This window comes from Lichenostomus cassidix, chromosome 10 (genome assembly GCF_008360975.1).
Source record: "Lichenostomus cassidix isolate B80296 chromosome 10, HeHo_3.0, whole genome shotgun sequence".
Lineage (NCBI taxonomy): Eukaryota > Metazoa > Chordata > Aves > Passeriformes > Meliphagidae > Lichenostomus > Lichenostomus cassidix.
The window spans coordinates 5,413,313-5,429,427 of NC_139491.1; the positions used below are offsets into that span (position 1 = coordinate 5,413,313).

At 41.2% G+C, this 16,115-nt stretch overlaps 1 protein-coding gene and 1 long non-coding RNA gene across 4 annotated transcripts in view; one reads left to right on the top strand and one right to left on the bottom strand.

The window, feature by feature from the left end:
* The window catches only part of MCTP2 (multiple C2 and transmembrane domain containing 2), a 121,640-nt gene that overhangs the window by 84,157 nt on the left and 21,368 nt on the right, over nucleotides 1–16,115 (bottom strand). For 2 of the 3 annotated variants that reach the window (XM_085070388.1, XM_085070389.1), the window contains 3 exons: nucleotides 12,327–12,389; nucleotides 11,099–11,207; nucleotides 105–247 (listed from right to left, as the gene is read on the bottom strand). In XM_085070388.1, coding sequence (XP_084926514.1) covers nucleotides 105–247; nucleotides 11,099–11,207; nucleotides 12,327–12,389 — 315 coding nt within the window. Of the gene's footprint in view, nucleotides 1–104; nucleotides 248–11,098; nucleotides 11,208–12,326; nucleotides 12,390–12,526; nucleotides 12,618–16,115 lie in introns of those variants that run through there. The other variant, XM_085070391.1, reaches the window with a different exon arrangement.
* LOC146432610 (uncharacterized) lies at nucleotides 11,048–14,357 on the top strand. Its single transcript, XR_014854254.1, has 3 exons — nucleotides 11,048–11,153; nucleotides 11,536–11,860; nucleotides 12,549–14,357. It is a non-coding gene; the product is annotated as an uncharacterized LOC146432610 (long non-coding RNA).

The window sequence follows — 16,115 nt, forward strand, 5'->3', positions numbered from 1 at the left end:
TGCTGCTACAGCGAATAAAAATCAATATGTTTTTTCTGAAGTTGGAAATAATTGCTTAAAAAAAATGTTGGCCGGTCTTTCAAAAATCTGAGACCAAAACTTACCTTGATCCAGAGTTTTTGATTGAGGGTCTGTATGGGCAGCACGACAGTTTCATCCCAAACTGGGTTGAGGTTCTTGTAGACTACTTTACTTTTGTAGAGGGTTTTCCCATTCAGTTTAAACTTCACATACGGGTCGCTTGTACCTGTGATAATTAATAACAAAAAATATTAGCATGCCCCTGTACAACTCCACAACCTTAAACTGTATTTTCATAAAGTAATAAAAAATAATTAAAGGCAATTACTTATTTTATATATACATGCATATACTTAATTACCTAAATAAAAATTGCTCATTCATACAGAAAATCTATAGGCAGAACCAGAAAGTTTTCTGAAAGCAGGCAACCAAAAAAAAAAATCTTCATAGTTTCCTTGATCTCTGTTGTTTTATCCTCAAAGAATATTAATTATATTTTAGTACCTCTGCTAAAATTTTAATTTGGTAAAAGAGCAAACAGAAACAGCACTGAAGGACTATTTACAGGCCAACTAACGACACAGTGGAAGAGAGAAAATGTGATCCTGTGACTATGAATATATTCAAAGGACCAAAACTCCAAAGCATCAGAACTGGGATAGGAGCTCCAAGGAAACCAGCAACAATAGCTAAAATACCCGTCAGGATTTCATCACTGGTGTCACTTTGCCAATTTACTTAATACCCAATTTGAGGTTTCAGTGAAAAAAAATACCGACGTTACTCGCCAGCTCGGGATAAAAACCACACTGAGAATAGACTTTGTGAAAACAAGCACTGTCCAGGTAACACGTTTTTTAATCCAAGTGGCACAATTTGCCAGGGCAATAATGTCCTGTATTTTTATGGAGCAGATGTCCATGGACAGAGCGTGGGGCTTGTGCCACTCGGCAGCAATAGAAAGACTTGCATCTGTCAAAGGAAAACAGAAGAGGGAATCAACTTTTTATTATTGTTATTAAACTGGTGGCATCTGCACTAACACCAACCACCGTGCAGGACATCAGATAAAAGGGGGAGCAAGGTACAGGGAGGATTTAAATAAATGATGTTTGATTTAGTTATTCATACAGACTTCGCAAAAAATCCCACAAACTGAAGATAAGGGGGAAAAAAAAAAATCAAACTGAGATGTAGCAGAATCTACAATTAACTGAGCCTAGGTGCCATTCACCTGTCATACCCAGTATTTTCTGTATTGTACATTATATTTGGAATTAAATTTCCCTCCTAACAGCTCAATTTCATCAGAAGGGTAACAGCTAAGGTGATGGTCCTGGCTGCCTCCCAGCCTGCAGCAAGGGCTGCCAGTGCAAAAGACTGATTTCTACAGCAGAATCAGAAATAATCTGAACCTGTCCTCCCTGGTTCCCACTGAGATATTGGCCAAAAAACACATGGACAACCCAGCAATACTCAGTCTTGTCAATGGTTTGGTGCACCTGTGACGATGTGAAAAATCCATATTTAAACATCCAAAACTCTGCTCAGTGTTATGTGAAGACAGACTTAAACTCAGAAAGAAAACAATTATGTGTTAGCACCTATTTGGAATTACACAGCACCATAAAGAACTGTCCTCCTGAGAGATAGACATATTTCTGAGAATTATAGAAATCTTTTATTCTGCTTTCATTTCAAAAGGGAAGAGTTGTAACCTGGTCCATTCTGCACATAAAATGTGTTTCATTCACAGAAGGAAAATATCAGTTGGTTTTCAAATAATGTCTGCAGCTGATCCTTTTCCTGAATAATAATTGTTGAAAAAAAACCTTTTTTTTTTTTGGCTCAAAAAAAACCCAAAAACTGCAGACTTAAATAGAACTTTCTTTTTCTTCTTCTCCAAGAGAGAATAATAATAAGGGCCTGATCCAAAGCCAGGGAAGTCGGAGGGCAGCCTCTCATTGTTCCCAATGGGTTAGGACTAGACCTTTCCCCAAAAATTTCTCAGAACTACGATTATACTCTTATACAAAGCATCCAGCTCAAAACCAGCACAATTTCCAGGAGTGGAACACACAGATAGATCACAACCCCACAGTGTGGGGGGCAGCAGTCCTCAGAAGATGCAGAATTGAGAAATAACAGCACTGGGTTCTTTGGTGTCACTTCAAAAAGATATAAAAAGACAAAAAAAAAAAAAAAGGCAAAATATCCCCTGACTTTTGTTTACAGGGTAAGCTGGACAAAGCTGCATAATTTAAAATAAGAGTAATAATAATGTCCACAGCCTCTTCTGTGCATGAAATAGCAACTGGCCAAGACAAGGAAAGCAACTGTTGAAATTGAAAGCACGAAGAGGCAATGGAGACAGGTGGTCTATGGCCATAACTCATCTGCTTTTGGCACAGAAAACCCATGAAAAAGGGCAAAACCTGAAAAGAGAGAGAAAAATAGGAGATATAGAATAAAAGCAAACAGCCAGCAACTTCGATACCCACAAGCAGAAAACTCCAAGCCCTTTCTCTGAGGATGGGAAGCAGGAAGACTATAGCTAAGTAAGCATCCCAACTGCATTATTGCTCTGAAAAGCTTTCCGGGTTGTTATATAGAAAAGGAAAATAAAAGCGAGGGGTGGGGGGACCTCCTAGCACTGCTCATGTGGGCCAGGCTTTAGTGATCACTCTTACATATTTATTTTTAATGAACTCTTCGTTTATATTTACTCATATTTGTATATAGAAACATATATATATTAAAGGAATATATAATAAAGGAATATCTATAAAAGGAAAGGAATATATCTGTGCATGAAAGGAATATATATTTTATTTATATAAAAATATATATTGTAAATAAATTTTTTAAAAAAACAGCAAGGTGGGGGTAAAAGCTCTAATAAAAAGAGGCCTTTAATTAAATAAGATTGCCACTCTGGGATCAGGCCTTCATGCTTGTCAGCTTACTCTCAAAATAAACATCTCAAAGCAGGGCCTCAGTGGTGTCACTTACTCCAGCAAGGCAGCCTGGGTAATCCCTCGCTATCTTGACAGCTCCATAATGTTCCAGCGGCGTCACGGGTGAGCGGCGACACCCGCGCCGGCAAAATATTAATGCCGCGAATGAATCGCGAGAGGGGGACGGCGCCGTACAAAAGCCAGACAAGGGAAAGGTGGCGAGTTAGCGCCGGTGTTAATTGTGAGGGAAAATAATCGTGGCGGGGCCTGGGGGGTCCTGCGGCGCTGGCCTGTTGGGCTGTCACAGGGGTGACATCTCAACTAGGCGGGTGGGGGACAGGGGTCAGCGCGGCTCCCGCGTCCGACAAACGACGGGGTGGCACCTCTGTGTCACCCAGCAGCTGGACGGCAGCACCTGGGGGGTGGTGGTCACTGGGTGGTCAGCAGAGCGATGGCCGCGGTGGGCGTGGGAGCTCCGTCGTGTCTGGGCCTGGTGTCCTTCAAGCCACCCCAGATGGCATCCAGGTGACCAAAACACTTGGCAGGGAATGAGGAATAAGCCTCTCCTGATGGGATGAGCAGCACAGACTGCAAATTACTGACTGCATTTGAATTCAGGGCTTGAAGCCTTCTGGATTGGAGCTCAGAAAGACGTCTGGGTCTATTAAAAGCTATTTATTAGAGACAATCTACAATCTAGGCAGAAAAACATAACTTTTTTTGAAAAGAGCCTGGTGATGTTAGAGATGAACCAGTCTAAAAAAAGGATTTTTTGTTTATAATCTTCTTTTAACTGTGACAGAAATGGATAATTTTCTGAAGAAGCCAGACCAATTAAAAAAAAAAAAAAGCTTTTTAGCATCCATTTCCTAGTGAAGGCAACTGAATGAACAACTTTTAAGCACGTGCATGCAGGCTCTTCTGAAAGCAAGGTCTCACATCAGCTGTAGCAGCACCAACAGAGGAATGGGTTATTGTTAAAGTAAACTGGGAATTTTGCCCCAAAAAATATTCCTCTGGTGTGAAAAGCAAGGTGCTTCAAGCGTAATTTGATTATGCAGTGAGACAAATAGGTCCTTACAGAGTAAAATATATGGGCAAAATATATATATATATATTAAAACTCAAGATAATCTACTTATCAGCCTAAAACAAACCAAGTAAGAGTAAAAAGAAAGGTTGACCTCTAAAAAAAGTAATCATTCCATCAACTAGGCCTGTTTACCCGTTAGAGAAAGGACATTCATCTCAACAGTGTTGCTCCCTGGAATTCCTTTGCATAATAGCAATTTCACTTCTATTTTCCTCCAATAACCCTAAAAAGCAATGAGTGCAGGCAGACCAGACATTACCCAAAACCTGAGAAAGCTTCAGGGAGCAAAAAGTTGCTGGGACAGAGCAGCAGGAGAGGGTTTAGCAGCCCAAGAAACTGTTAATGGTGTTTTAAAATGGATACTGCTGCCCTCTAGCAGCTACCGAGAGATGAATCACATCCACTGCTTCAGAGTGAGGGAAAAAATAACCCAACCAACCCAGAAGACCCAATATAATTTCAAGCCACACACTATTTTATGGGAGCAAACTTACTGGAAATGTAGCATATGAAACAAGTCTCGTTCCATAAATAAATAAATAAAAGTGACCACCAAGTTGCCTTAAAATCCTGAAAAAATCAAAGAGCAGCGAGAAATATAACCTAGACCATCTTAAGTTTTGGTTAAAAAACTAAATTTTAATCTGAAGAAGGAAATTAAGGATTTATTTTATAGGCATGTAAAGAATAAATATCTGAAAATCTTCCTAGAAATAGAATTACTGGAGTTATTTACGACAAGGAGTAAAAGGCTTTCTAAAATGGAACACACATTTTTCCTTTTAAGTGGAAAACCACTACATCCTTGTAGTGAAATAGCCGAGATCAAGGCTTTAAGGGGAAACCAGAAAAAAAAAAAGTATTCTGCTGGCAGGAAATTCAGGTGATTTTGGAAAGTTTTGTGCCCAGCTAGTTTTACGTGGCCACATGGAAATGAAACTTTGCTTGGAAACAAGCAGCCCCAATAGGTTCCAGCAGGAAATAAAACCAGCCAGAAAATAAACTGAAAAGTCCAGAGAAGTGTGAAGAAAGTGTGCAAACCCACAGTTGATGCGAGGATGAACAAGGTGAAAAATACCTGAACTTCACATTCATAGAATGAAAGATGCAGACATAGCACTTTCTATTCAATATGCTTCAGAAAAAGCACCAAAAAGTAATAAAGGAACTGAGACAATCCTACCAAAATGCCATGTGACATACATTAGGGACATGTGACATAAAGAATTGTCTTTGGTAAGAATTAGTCCAGTTGAGCACTGCTTTAGGCACTGGCAGAGGCTCTAATGTCTCCCTGGAGCTTTTTCTTCTCCATGCTCAACAACCCCAACTCAGTGCTGTTTCTTGTGTTCTGAGTCTCCAGAAAATAATTAAATCTCCTTGCAGGGTCCCAGAAAGATGCAGTGTGAGCTGTTAATGCAGGCAGGTACCCCCCAAGACCCAGCCCTGGCAACTGATGGGGCTAGAAAAATTTAAGAAACCTGTTTTCTAAAGTATAATTCTGACCAAAAAGAGTCACAGGGTGTTCTCAGGGCCCTACATATTCTCTTCCTATGCTGCCATTCCTGCATTTCCTAATGTAACACTGTAAGGGTGGAAAAATGCATAAATTGCTTTTGTATGAACTCCTCCAGACATATAAATTGCTTTTGTTTGCGCTCCTCCTGTTTTTCTGAGGTTCCTATCCCAGTGCATTCCTTTCCCCCATCCAGTGCAGGCAGGATGCTCACAGGGATCACTGTGCATCAGGGCAAAGTTTCACTCTGCACTTCCAGAAACTGAGCTAGCTCGGCACAGACAGACACTCTCAGCACCACAGACCCCCCACAGCATCCAGAAAACATCCAAATAAATGCCCGGCACCATTCAAATCCTCTGCAGTTGTAAATTAGCCATGATTACGCCTTTCAAAAAAGAAGTGCGAAAAGTTGCCTAATACATCTCAATAATTAATAAATCTGAAGGCCTAATGATCTAATTGCAGATACCCTGAAAACAGAGAAAGTCTAAATTAATCAGCATGTTTGCAGAGAGCGATTCAGCCTAATTGCTCTGAGCATTTGCTTTCCAAACAATTACTTGCTCTAAGCTGACAAATACCCAGCACAGCACACACACATCCCTTCCTCTGGCACTCTGGTATCAGCACAGGCCCAGGCAGTGAATCACAGAATCATAAAATATCCTGAGCTGGCAAAGCCCACCAGGATCAGCAAGGTTTAACTTCTGGAATGCCCAGAGCGATGAGGGGTTGGTTCGTGAAGGTTCACTACTGCTGAAAGTTAGAAGTGTGTGCTATTCTATAACCTTTTTTCCCTTTTATTTTGTCCTTGGGAGACTGATCTCTGGCACAGCTCACAGGGAGCCCCCCAGGGCCCTCTGGTTGTGAGATGTGAGAGCAGAGGGTGATGTGCTGTGGGTAGAAAAAACAGGATTCACCCATCGAGGTGACTGCAGTTTCTGTATTACTGCAGCTCACCTTGGCTCCCTTTGCACATGCATTTGCCTCTACCATGAGAGGAAAGAAAGCAGAGGAAAACCAAAGTGCAGCAACAGGAAAACAAATGAAACCTGAAAGAAAGATGGGGCACAAAGGTCCTGTGAAAAAATCTACAAAACACAAAACCAGGTAGAGAAAAGACACACAAAAAGTTCAGGCTGAACAATGTGGTTAAAGGGGAAACAGAAAGGAAAAAGATATCGACCACAGCCACTCATCAGGTGACATCACATCCGAGAACTGTGCTTCTTGTAACCACACTGTTTTACGGATGAAAAATACACTCAAACATTAAAAGCACATGGTTTGGAAACGGGAGGGACTTCTCACCCTTCCAGGCGCTCAAAGCCCAGTTTCTGTTTGCTCTCCCAGCAGCAGAGCTGGGTTTGTCACCTGAGGGAAGGGTGACATGTGGCACCTTCCTTCCAGCTGTGGCATGGCTTTGCTCTGTGCTGGGCAAAGGTGACTTGTCCAGGAGCAATGCCCAGTCAGAGCATCTCATGCCAAAAAGGAGCAGGACCTTTGAGATGTCATCAGACTCAAACAATGGTGAGGCATCACCCTGCCCTGTGAGGGTGAACCAGCAGGTGGGAACAGCTCCAGCCTCTCCCAGTTCAAGGCATGAAGCTGTGAGCTTCACAAAACAAGGATCAACAAGGCCATAAAACTACTAAGGGTGTGACAAGATTGCAACACTCACAACATCAGTGATTTCTTTAAAAGCCAAATGAGATGTAGAATAATCACCTCCCTGTTCTGCCAAACTGCTGCAGTGCTCCACAGATTTTTAATCAATAAAATACATTTCTGCTTTCTAACTACTTACAGTATGAAAACTACATAGACACAAACTCCTCACCATCACTGAGACACATCACGTCATCTAGTAACAGTAATACTATAAAAAATACGTAAAAATCAAACTTCTGGTGCTGTGTCCACACACACAGAGACCCATACACTTCAGTGCTTGGCTCACCCCCTACAAGAATTATAAATGTAGGACCCAAGCACTGCCTAGCACTGACCCCAAAGGTGCACACAGGTAACATGACAAATTTACCATCTGCTTAGGCAGTTTCTAATGTGGGACTGGGTGAGACTAAGCAAGTAAATCAGACTCCAAGCAACCTGATAACCCACAGGTAACACCTCTCTCATTCTGCATCCCTAGAGGGGACACTAATTTTGACCCAAAGAGGGATTTTTTGGAGCTTCTCCACTTTCCACCAGAGCCAAGATCCTGCTTTAGCAGCACTTGGATTCATTGGCTGGGGCACATAAATTGGGTGTTGCTGTACAGAGGCTTTCTCTTTCACTTACACTTCAAAAAATAGATAAAAAAGGGGAAGGAAGCACTGAAACTCTGATTTATTTTTCTTTTCTGAATTTTTGTGCAATTTAGAGGAAGCACCAGGGAGCACATGCATCTGAACAAGTCTCCTGGGCTGATGCACCTTCTCCAAAGAGAAGTACAAGGAGAGGAACTGCAGAAAGTCAGGGACTGGAGAGACACAAGAGACAGATAAAAAGCAATGCAAGAAACAAAAAGTAAAGAGAAAAATAGGAAAGAGCAGGTGTTAACAGGATTAATACCATGAAGAGGAAAAAAAGGTGTAATAAAAATCTGGTAAAGTGAAGGAGGAATTTATATCACACCAAAGGGAGCATATCCTGGAAAGAGCAGTACCTAGTGAGGCAAAGAGTCTGAAAAAAATAGTGGGACAGTTGGAAAAAAGTGAGGTTGTGGTGATATTACAGCCTGCAGCTCTAAGTGGAATTCTTGCTCACCTTTACTCAGCCAAGCATAATTATTTCCTAATTAATAACTGTTAAGCATATAATGAGTAAATTCATGGAGAACCCTGTGAATTTGCTGAGTAGCACCAGGATTTTTTTAGCAACAGCTGTTTCCAATGGCAGAAATATTTCTCCTTGGTCACACAGTTTAGATTTATTTTTACATATACACAGAAATAAATACTTCTTACATTGGGACAAAAGAGGCAGAAACAGACTGAACATGAGTACAAGAGACTTTACTCAGCTGCCAGGAGAGGGCATCACCCACCCACAACTGCAGCCCCTAAGCCTCAGCTATTTAAACTGTTGTAAAATAAAATTAAGGGGGAAAGCAAACATGAGAAGAAGGCTGGACACCACATTTAAGTACAGTTTTCTTTAAGCAAATAAAGAAACCACACTAAAAAATGTAGACTTATGGGTTTGATGACTGCTTTGAGACTTTTTTTCCAGATAAACCACTGATAACGTAATAACTGAACAATAAAATTTAGGAAAATTACAAAACTTGTTATATCTTATTTAGGCTAAAAATGCTGGCATAAACTCTTCACTCAGAAAAATATTGACCACAGACTATTTAAAATACAGAATACTCCACACAGTATTTGGGGTTAGTTTCCATCAATGACTGCAAGGTATGATCACTTAATTTGAATAAAAACAGGAGTAGAATTGTCTTACCTAAAAACTCCAACTCTGCACCACTCCCACCTAACCAGAGCAATTCTGAAGCTGCTCACACCAGCCTGACCAGAGGAGGGTTCAAAACAGAGGACCAGCCAGTCAGCTTTCATAAAACCTTAAAATATCCTAAGTTGGAAGAGCTCCACAAGGATTATCAAGGCTGTACACACAAAGGGGCTCTGGCACCTCTTTGCCAATGGAAGAAGCTCTGATTCCTCCCCCAGCTGTGTCAGGGAGCACTGCTGGCTTAGCCCTAGGGTTTGCTGTTCCCAAAATGTGAATGAGGATGACTTGGCCTTCATCCCAAGCACAGTCTGACTCACAGGATGCATGGGACAACGTTGTGCTCCTAAATTCAAATTATCCAGAGTACACTGATCCCCCCAGCACAGCAGCTCTAACCAGCCCGGGGTGGGGGCAGAGGAGGGAAGTCACACACTCCCAGCCCACAAATTATCTCTGAGGTTTCCTCACACTGAAGAGATGAGCAGAGCTGACAACATTTCTAAGGAGCCACCACTGCAGCATGGTGGGGACTGATGAATAATCATTAAGTCGCTGTTTTCTCCCCTCCTGCTGCCTGTGCAATAAAAAGCAGCAGTTTTGCTCAAGGATGCATCACCTCACATACTCAGTTTACTAAATGAGAGGTCATTTGCCACAAAGCAACAGAGACTCATCAAAAGGGATTTTTTTCCCCCTTATGTTGTTTCACTCTGTTGTCCAATCCTTCACTAAGACAAGCATTTGCTTTCTTACACAACAAAACACAGCCTAGAGCAAAGTATGCTCTGTCTTCTCTAGAAATACTTCTCTGCTGGAATTGCTCATTTCTAGCATCTTTTTCATAGGAACAGTTGGATGTGTCCTGGCTTGTGCAGCCTGCTAGTAAAATCTGATGAACTGCTACGCTGTTAGGAAATACAGGCTTCTGTGTAACCAGTAAAGATCTTAATCTAAGTACTTGCTCACCCCTTCTGAAAACTGGTAGGAAAAACAAGGCTACACTCGGCCAAAAGTTACTGTTCAGTGAAGCCATGAAAAACCAGCATGGAAAAAGTTAACTGAGATAACAGAAATCCCAACGAGCACCCCATGTGAGAACATTTCTACATCAGACAGGTCCCTCCAGGTGCAAACCTTCACAGGCTTTTAGGCTGTGCAGGCGTATTTTGTTTAAAACTGTGTGAATAAACCCCATAGCTTCACCTCAAAAGAAGCTGCTCGGACGTTTTGCAACACAGGAGTACCAGAACTGTTTCCACATTCAGAAAAAAAATATGAAATAAAGACTGGACAATGGAAGAGCTCTCTGACAGGCTCAGATCGAAGGCCCTGAAGCAGCTGCTGCTGCAGAGTCCTACAGGCTGCACAGAGCCTCTGGCAGGACAGCTCTTCCCTCCACAGCAAGTGGCTGCTGCTTGGAAATGTTTTCACTCCCTGTTTCAACAGCCTGAGGAAAAGCCAGGCTAACTGCAGGCATTTTCAAACCATTTTTCCAGGAATTCCCCAAATATTTTACCATTTATTTGATACATCATGTGGGGGTGGGTTTTGGGGTTTTTGCATGGTGTCATTGCTCAGTCACATCCCAGATTAGAGAGGATTGCTGGCTCACAGCCCTGCTCCTGTGGTTTCCATTTTATTAACATCTTTGCAGATAACCCCAAAAGCACTGCTAAGAGCAGATCCATCATTTAATAAACCTCCAAATATTCTTTGTTTGGTTTTGGGGTTTTTTTTAAGCTCAAATATAATTTCTTGCAGTTCCTGACCAGGTACAGGTGCTAAGTGCAGCCAAAGGAGTTTTACAGCTGCACAATCAGGCAGGAGTAGCAGGAAGTAAAGATCAGCTCCCTCCCCTGTATATGCAAGGATAAACCAAATCAGTTTGGTTTATCTGAGCTGGACAAAGACACACAAATCCATGACTTGCTGCACGGGAGGTAAGCAGCCAGCTGGCTGCCAAACTGCAGTCAGTGAAAGGAGAGCTGTGGGAATTGTGAAGGAAGGCAGAGGAAAGGTGAGGCTCACCACAGCGATCCCTGATCACCAGGTTCCGACCTTCCTTCAGGTGGATGGTCAACAGGTAGGCAAATGGGCTGGGCAGGTCACTCAAGCAGTCGTTGGCTTCCTCCAGAGCCTGAGGAGAACAAAGGAATCAGTCACACACCTCTAGCAGCAGAGCACAGGTGAGGCAGGTGTGCTCCCAGTATTGCAAAGTTCTACTCTTTCCTTAGGGCAATCTTTTACAGAAAGGAGGAAAAAAAAATTAAAAAGAGGGAGAAGAAGAAAAGATTTCTTTCCCTGGCTTTACTTAACTATGCAAGTTGCTAAATATCAGCATCAAGTATGTTCAGCAAAGGAAGGGTTACACCTAAAAATGACACATCAATCACAAATGCACAGGTTTTCCAAATCCTATCAGCTTATCAGCATATTTTTTCCAGCTGTTTCTTGTGCTTTCATAGAATCTCTCAAGTTGGAAGAGACCCCTAAAGACCATCATTTTCACCCATCTGATACCCTCAAAATGAAGAACATATTTCACACAGATACTGAGATGAGAGGACAGCATTTCTTTATGCAGTTCCAAAAAAGAGAAGCCCAGTGGGAGGCAGTGCTGCTTGTAAGGTTTAACAGCAGCAAACTCGAGAGGATTTTTGCTCACCAGAGGTGCTGCCAGGGTTACACACCTCAGCATCATCCTCCAGCTGGAGCACTCAGTTAAAACAGCTCTGGACAGAACTCGAGGGGATATCAGAGGGCAAAGGTGGAGAAGTTCATCCACAACAGGTAAACATGCTTTGCATGAGAATAACCTGTCAAAACTGTCAATGCCTTTTCCAACTGCCTTTAAACTGATTTTGCTGTCTGTCAAAGCCTACAGCTGTGTTATTTGTGGTATTTATTTTAATCCAGTTTGTTCCTACACTGTTATTTGAGTATTTATGCTGATGCTTTCATCAGTTACCAGTACGATACAGATATTATGAAATACTTCCAAAAATCAAGAACAGTTGGGTCTATTTCAAACATTAGCAAGGGCTTTGGACTACTAAATAAAACAAACAACAAAACCACAAAACCACCATTAAACAAACAAAATCCCCACAAACAAAAAAAAACCTACACTGGGCAAATCTCTAGATGGCTTCTTCACCTGATGGGCTTTTAAATTTGTAAGAAGCAAAGAACCCAGAGCTAAAACAAACCATGCTTCTGATCAAGTTTCAAAATGCTTTAAAATGACAGAACTTACCATTTGGTCATCAAAATTTTGAGATGATAGGGAAGAGTCAAAATCCATTTCTCCACATGGGTACTACAAAACAAAAGATACAATGAAATAGACAACAATACCACAAAGAAAATACTCCTAGCACCAGGCAAGAAATTACTCATATATATGCATAATGAGAGAAATGCTTTTACTTCTGCTTGCAGAAAATTTAAATACACGTTTCTTTTTCCTGTTTCACAGTAACTGCACTCAGTCTCTTGAGTTTAATCCAGGAAAATAAGTGCCTGCTTCCAGCTGGGAATAAATTTCTTCCTCTCCTCCCCAGCACTGAGTGCTGAAGGTTCTTATCACAAAGTCTCCTGCTGTCTGAAGGTTGTTTTGTCTGGCGGCTGGCTGCTCTCACTTGACCACAGTTTCTCCTTTACCATCCAAAAGGCAAGTTCCAGGTTTTTTTAATAGTTTTTTTTTTTTTAATTTGGTTTGGATTTTAAAAAACCAAAATGCTCAGAGAAAAAGTTAAAAATAAATGCTCAAAGGGGAAACTGTCCTGGTTTTGGACAGAATTAATTTTTTTCCTAGTAGTTGGTCCAGCGCTGTGTTTTGGATTTAGGGTGAGAACAGTGTTGATAACACACTGATGTTTTAGTTGTTGCTGGACAGGGAGTGTCTCACAGCTCAGGAACTGTCTGGGCATCCTTTGGAAGGTGATAAACAATTGCACTGTGCATCATTTGTTTGAATATTTTTACTATTGTACCATTTTAATTAAAATATTAATTTAAAAACTATTATATTGAATATATAATTAATGCAATTATTTTCTTTATAATTTTATATTTTAATATGTGTATATTATAATATATAAAATATTATTTAAACTACTACCTCTTCAGTCTTTTCTTGTCTTTATCTCAACCCACAGATTTTACCTTTTTTTTTCTGATTCTCTCCCCCATACTCTGGTATGGAGGACAACATCTCCCACTGAGCAGGGAGTAAAAGAGAAGCTGTGTCATACTTAGCTGCCTGTTGGGTTAAACCATAACAGAAGAAAAAAAAAAAAATACAAGTACATGGACTTTCCCCACCTTTCTGCAGTAAGTGGAAGATCCAAAGGATTTTTATCAAGTGCCCAGCACAGGAGAAGAAGTCAAATATCTCTTCCTACATACTGACTCATCCAAACACTTGAGGCTACAGTGGCCAAGCCTCGAGTCTGTCTGGACACCCAGAAGGGATTCATCAGCCAACACACCTCTGATGCTCTTTTGGCTGCAAGAACAACCCATGAGCATCACTCAAGCTGCAGAGCACCAACGTGCCTGGGCAGCTCTTCTGGGCTAAAGCAGGGCAATCACAGCCCATTCAAACACAAAGATTTATGCTGAGGATAATCTCAGTCTGCAGAAATGCACACAAGGTGGAATTCGAGCCTCCTGTGAAAGTGTTTTCATGTGCAGTGTGATGACATCCCAACCTCTCAGAGGAGAGCAGCATTGTGTGGAGCACTACAGAAACACTGAAAGTGAACCAACTCCTGCACCAAAGTACATAAATCTTAGCTCTATTGACATGCTGAAATAAACACAAATACCCTTTGTGTCATTCTTTTCCTCCTCCTCCCACAAATACATATATTACATATCAGGAAGAAAGTAATCCAGCACTGCGAGTAAAATTTCCCTTGCACGGCAGACAAAATTTAACTTTATGGTTCCCACAGTAATCATAACTTGGCCACCTTGCAAAAGCACATTAAAAGTGGAAAAATTATCATCCTAAAGAGCAGCAGAAGAATTTTCTCACACAACGGAGCTGAGTTACAGCTGCTAGGGGAACCCTAACTTTGAATTTTCTGACTAGTATGCATAAAATCTCACTGGTGTGCATTAAACTTAGTGTTTCTTGGAGTCTCTGGCTTCACAGGAATCTCATTCAGGCACCATCACTGGCTCTGGTAATGCTTTCCCTTTACAGCTTGTTTTACATGGCACAAACATGGGATCAAAGAACTGCACTGAAAGAGTAAGAATTTTATAGTAGTGTCTTGGCTGGCTTGATATCATTTATAATAAAAAAATTACCCTCAAAATTATGATTTTGTCTTTATTCCGCATTCTGTTTACTTGCATTACCTCCACAGATATTGAACAATTACAATTTTAACTAGAAAAGCTTGTTTTTTTTCATTTTGGCTCCACATAATGTAAATTACTATTATTCTAATTGCAATGAGACCACTGAATACAGGTAAAAGTCTTGGTGAAAACTTTTACTGAAATCTGAAATCTTGATTTTTGTCAAACTGCGGTGACACTTCTCAACTTTAAACAAGAGTGGGCACATCCAGGAGCATAGTCCCAAATGAATCTGCATGAAAACACATCAAGCAAGAGTAGATGTATGAATATACATAAATTGAAAGTTCTTCTTGACAAGCTTTACCACCTCTGCCTCCTCTTGCTGTCTGCAGAAGAATGACTTGAAATCCATGGGGAAATGGGTGCATCAGCAATGGGACAGGGCTTTGGACTGCCAGTGATTCACTGCAAAGTGCTGGCAAGGAGATAAAGAGGTGTCAGAGCACTTCAGCAATGACACGTGGCAAAAAAAATGGCATTACAGGAACCCTTTACAACCTGAATCATGCAGGGAGGGATGCAGTGCAACTTCACTTGCTTCTTCTGCCTTCAGGCTTGCCTAGCTGGGTGCAATGGGGAACAGAAAGTAAATCTCTTGACAAATGGAAAAATCATAGCTGTGGGCAGAGCCCTTGGTGAAGATGGGGTGTGCTGAGCACCCACAGCTCTGCTCTGAGAGCTCAGACAAATGTGAAAACCACAAGCGCACGCTGATCTCACCCGTGAGGCTCGCAGAGAATCTCACGATATTGGGTGGCCAAAGACAACCAGGAAACGAGTAGGAGGCATGTGACAAGCAATTCAGGGGGAAAAGGAGCTCAACCTACATTTTTGCTTTTTTTAGTTTGTTTTGTTCCAGGGATCTGCCTTCCTTCTGATTTACCTCCCCAGGCAGGGAGTGATGCTCACGCAAGAACAATGCGAACACTTGTCGTGCTCCTCTCAGCAGCCCCACCCAGCACTCAGAGACCAAAAAACCTCTGAAACAAACTGTTCCCATCCAAGGCACACACAGCACAAATCCTGTAGCTGTTTAATTAAGTACGAGTGAAGCTCAATATTGAATTTTTCATAAAATCATGGAATATTGAGGTTTGGGTTGGAAGGGATCTTAAAAGCCATCTAGTTCCAACCTCCCTGCCATTGACACCTTCCAGTATTGAATCTGGTTTTGACCAGATTCAGTATAATTGAATTAGCTCAATATTCCTTATTCATTTCTACTTTCTGTCACTCTCTCCTATTACTTTTGAAGAAGAAAATCTTTAAAAGTTGCATTGGAGGCAGATTACAGTAAGGAAGCATATTCACATACTGAGATGAATCGCCATGAAAGTAAAAACTAAATTATTTACACACACTGGCAAATGTAGAAATTCACATTTAGGGAAATACATAAATGTTGCAAAAAATAAGCCAGATTCGGATTTTGCAGGAAACCTGTCTAGAGGTTTAGCTATTTTATCACTATACAGGTACTTCATTCTCCTAGAACACTCAGTTTGCCCAAAATCAAAGCAGGATTCAATGTCAACTTTGGTGTGTTGTGGTAGATTTTAGATTCAGGTTTCTGCCACACAACAGCAGGAAAAAACTGCTGCTGTCCTTAAAACAACCTGGAAAAACTTCCAGAATGAGAATCCATATATTTACCATATGCCAAGGG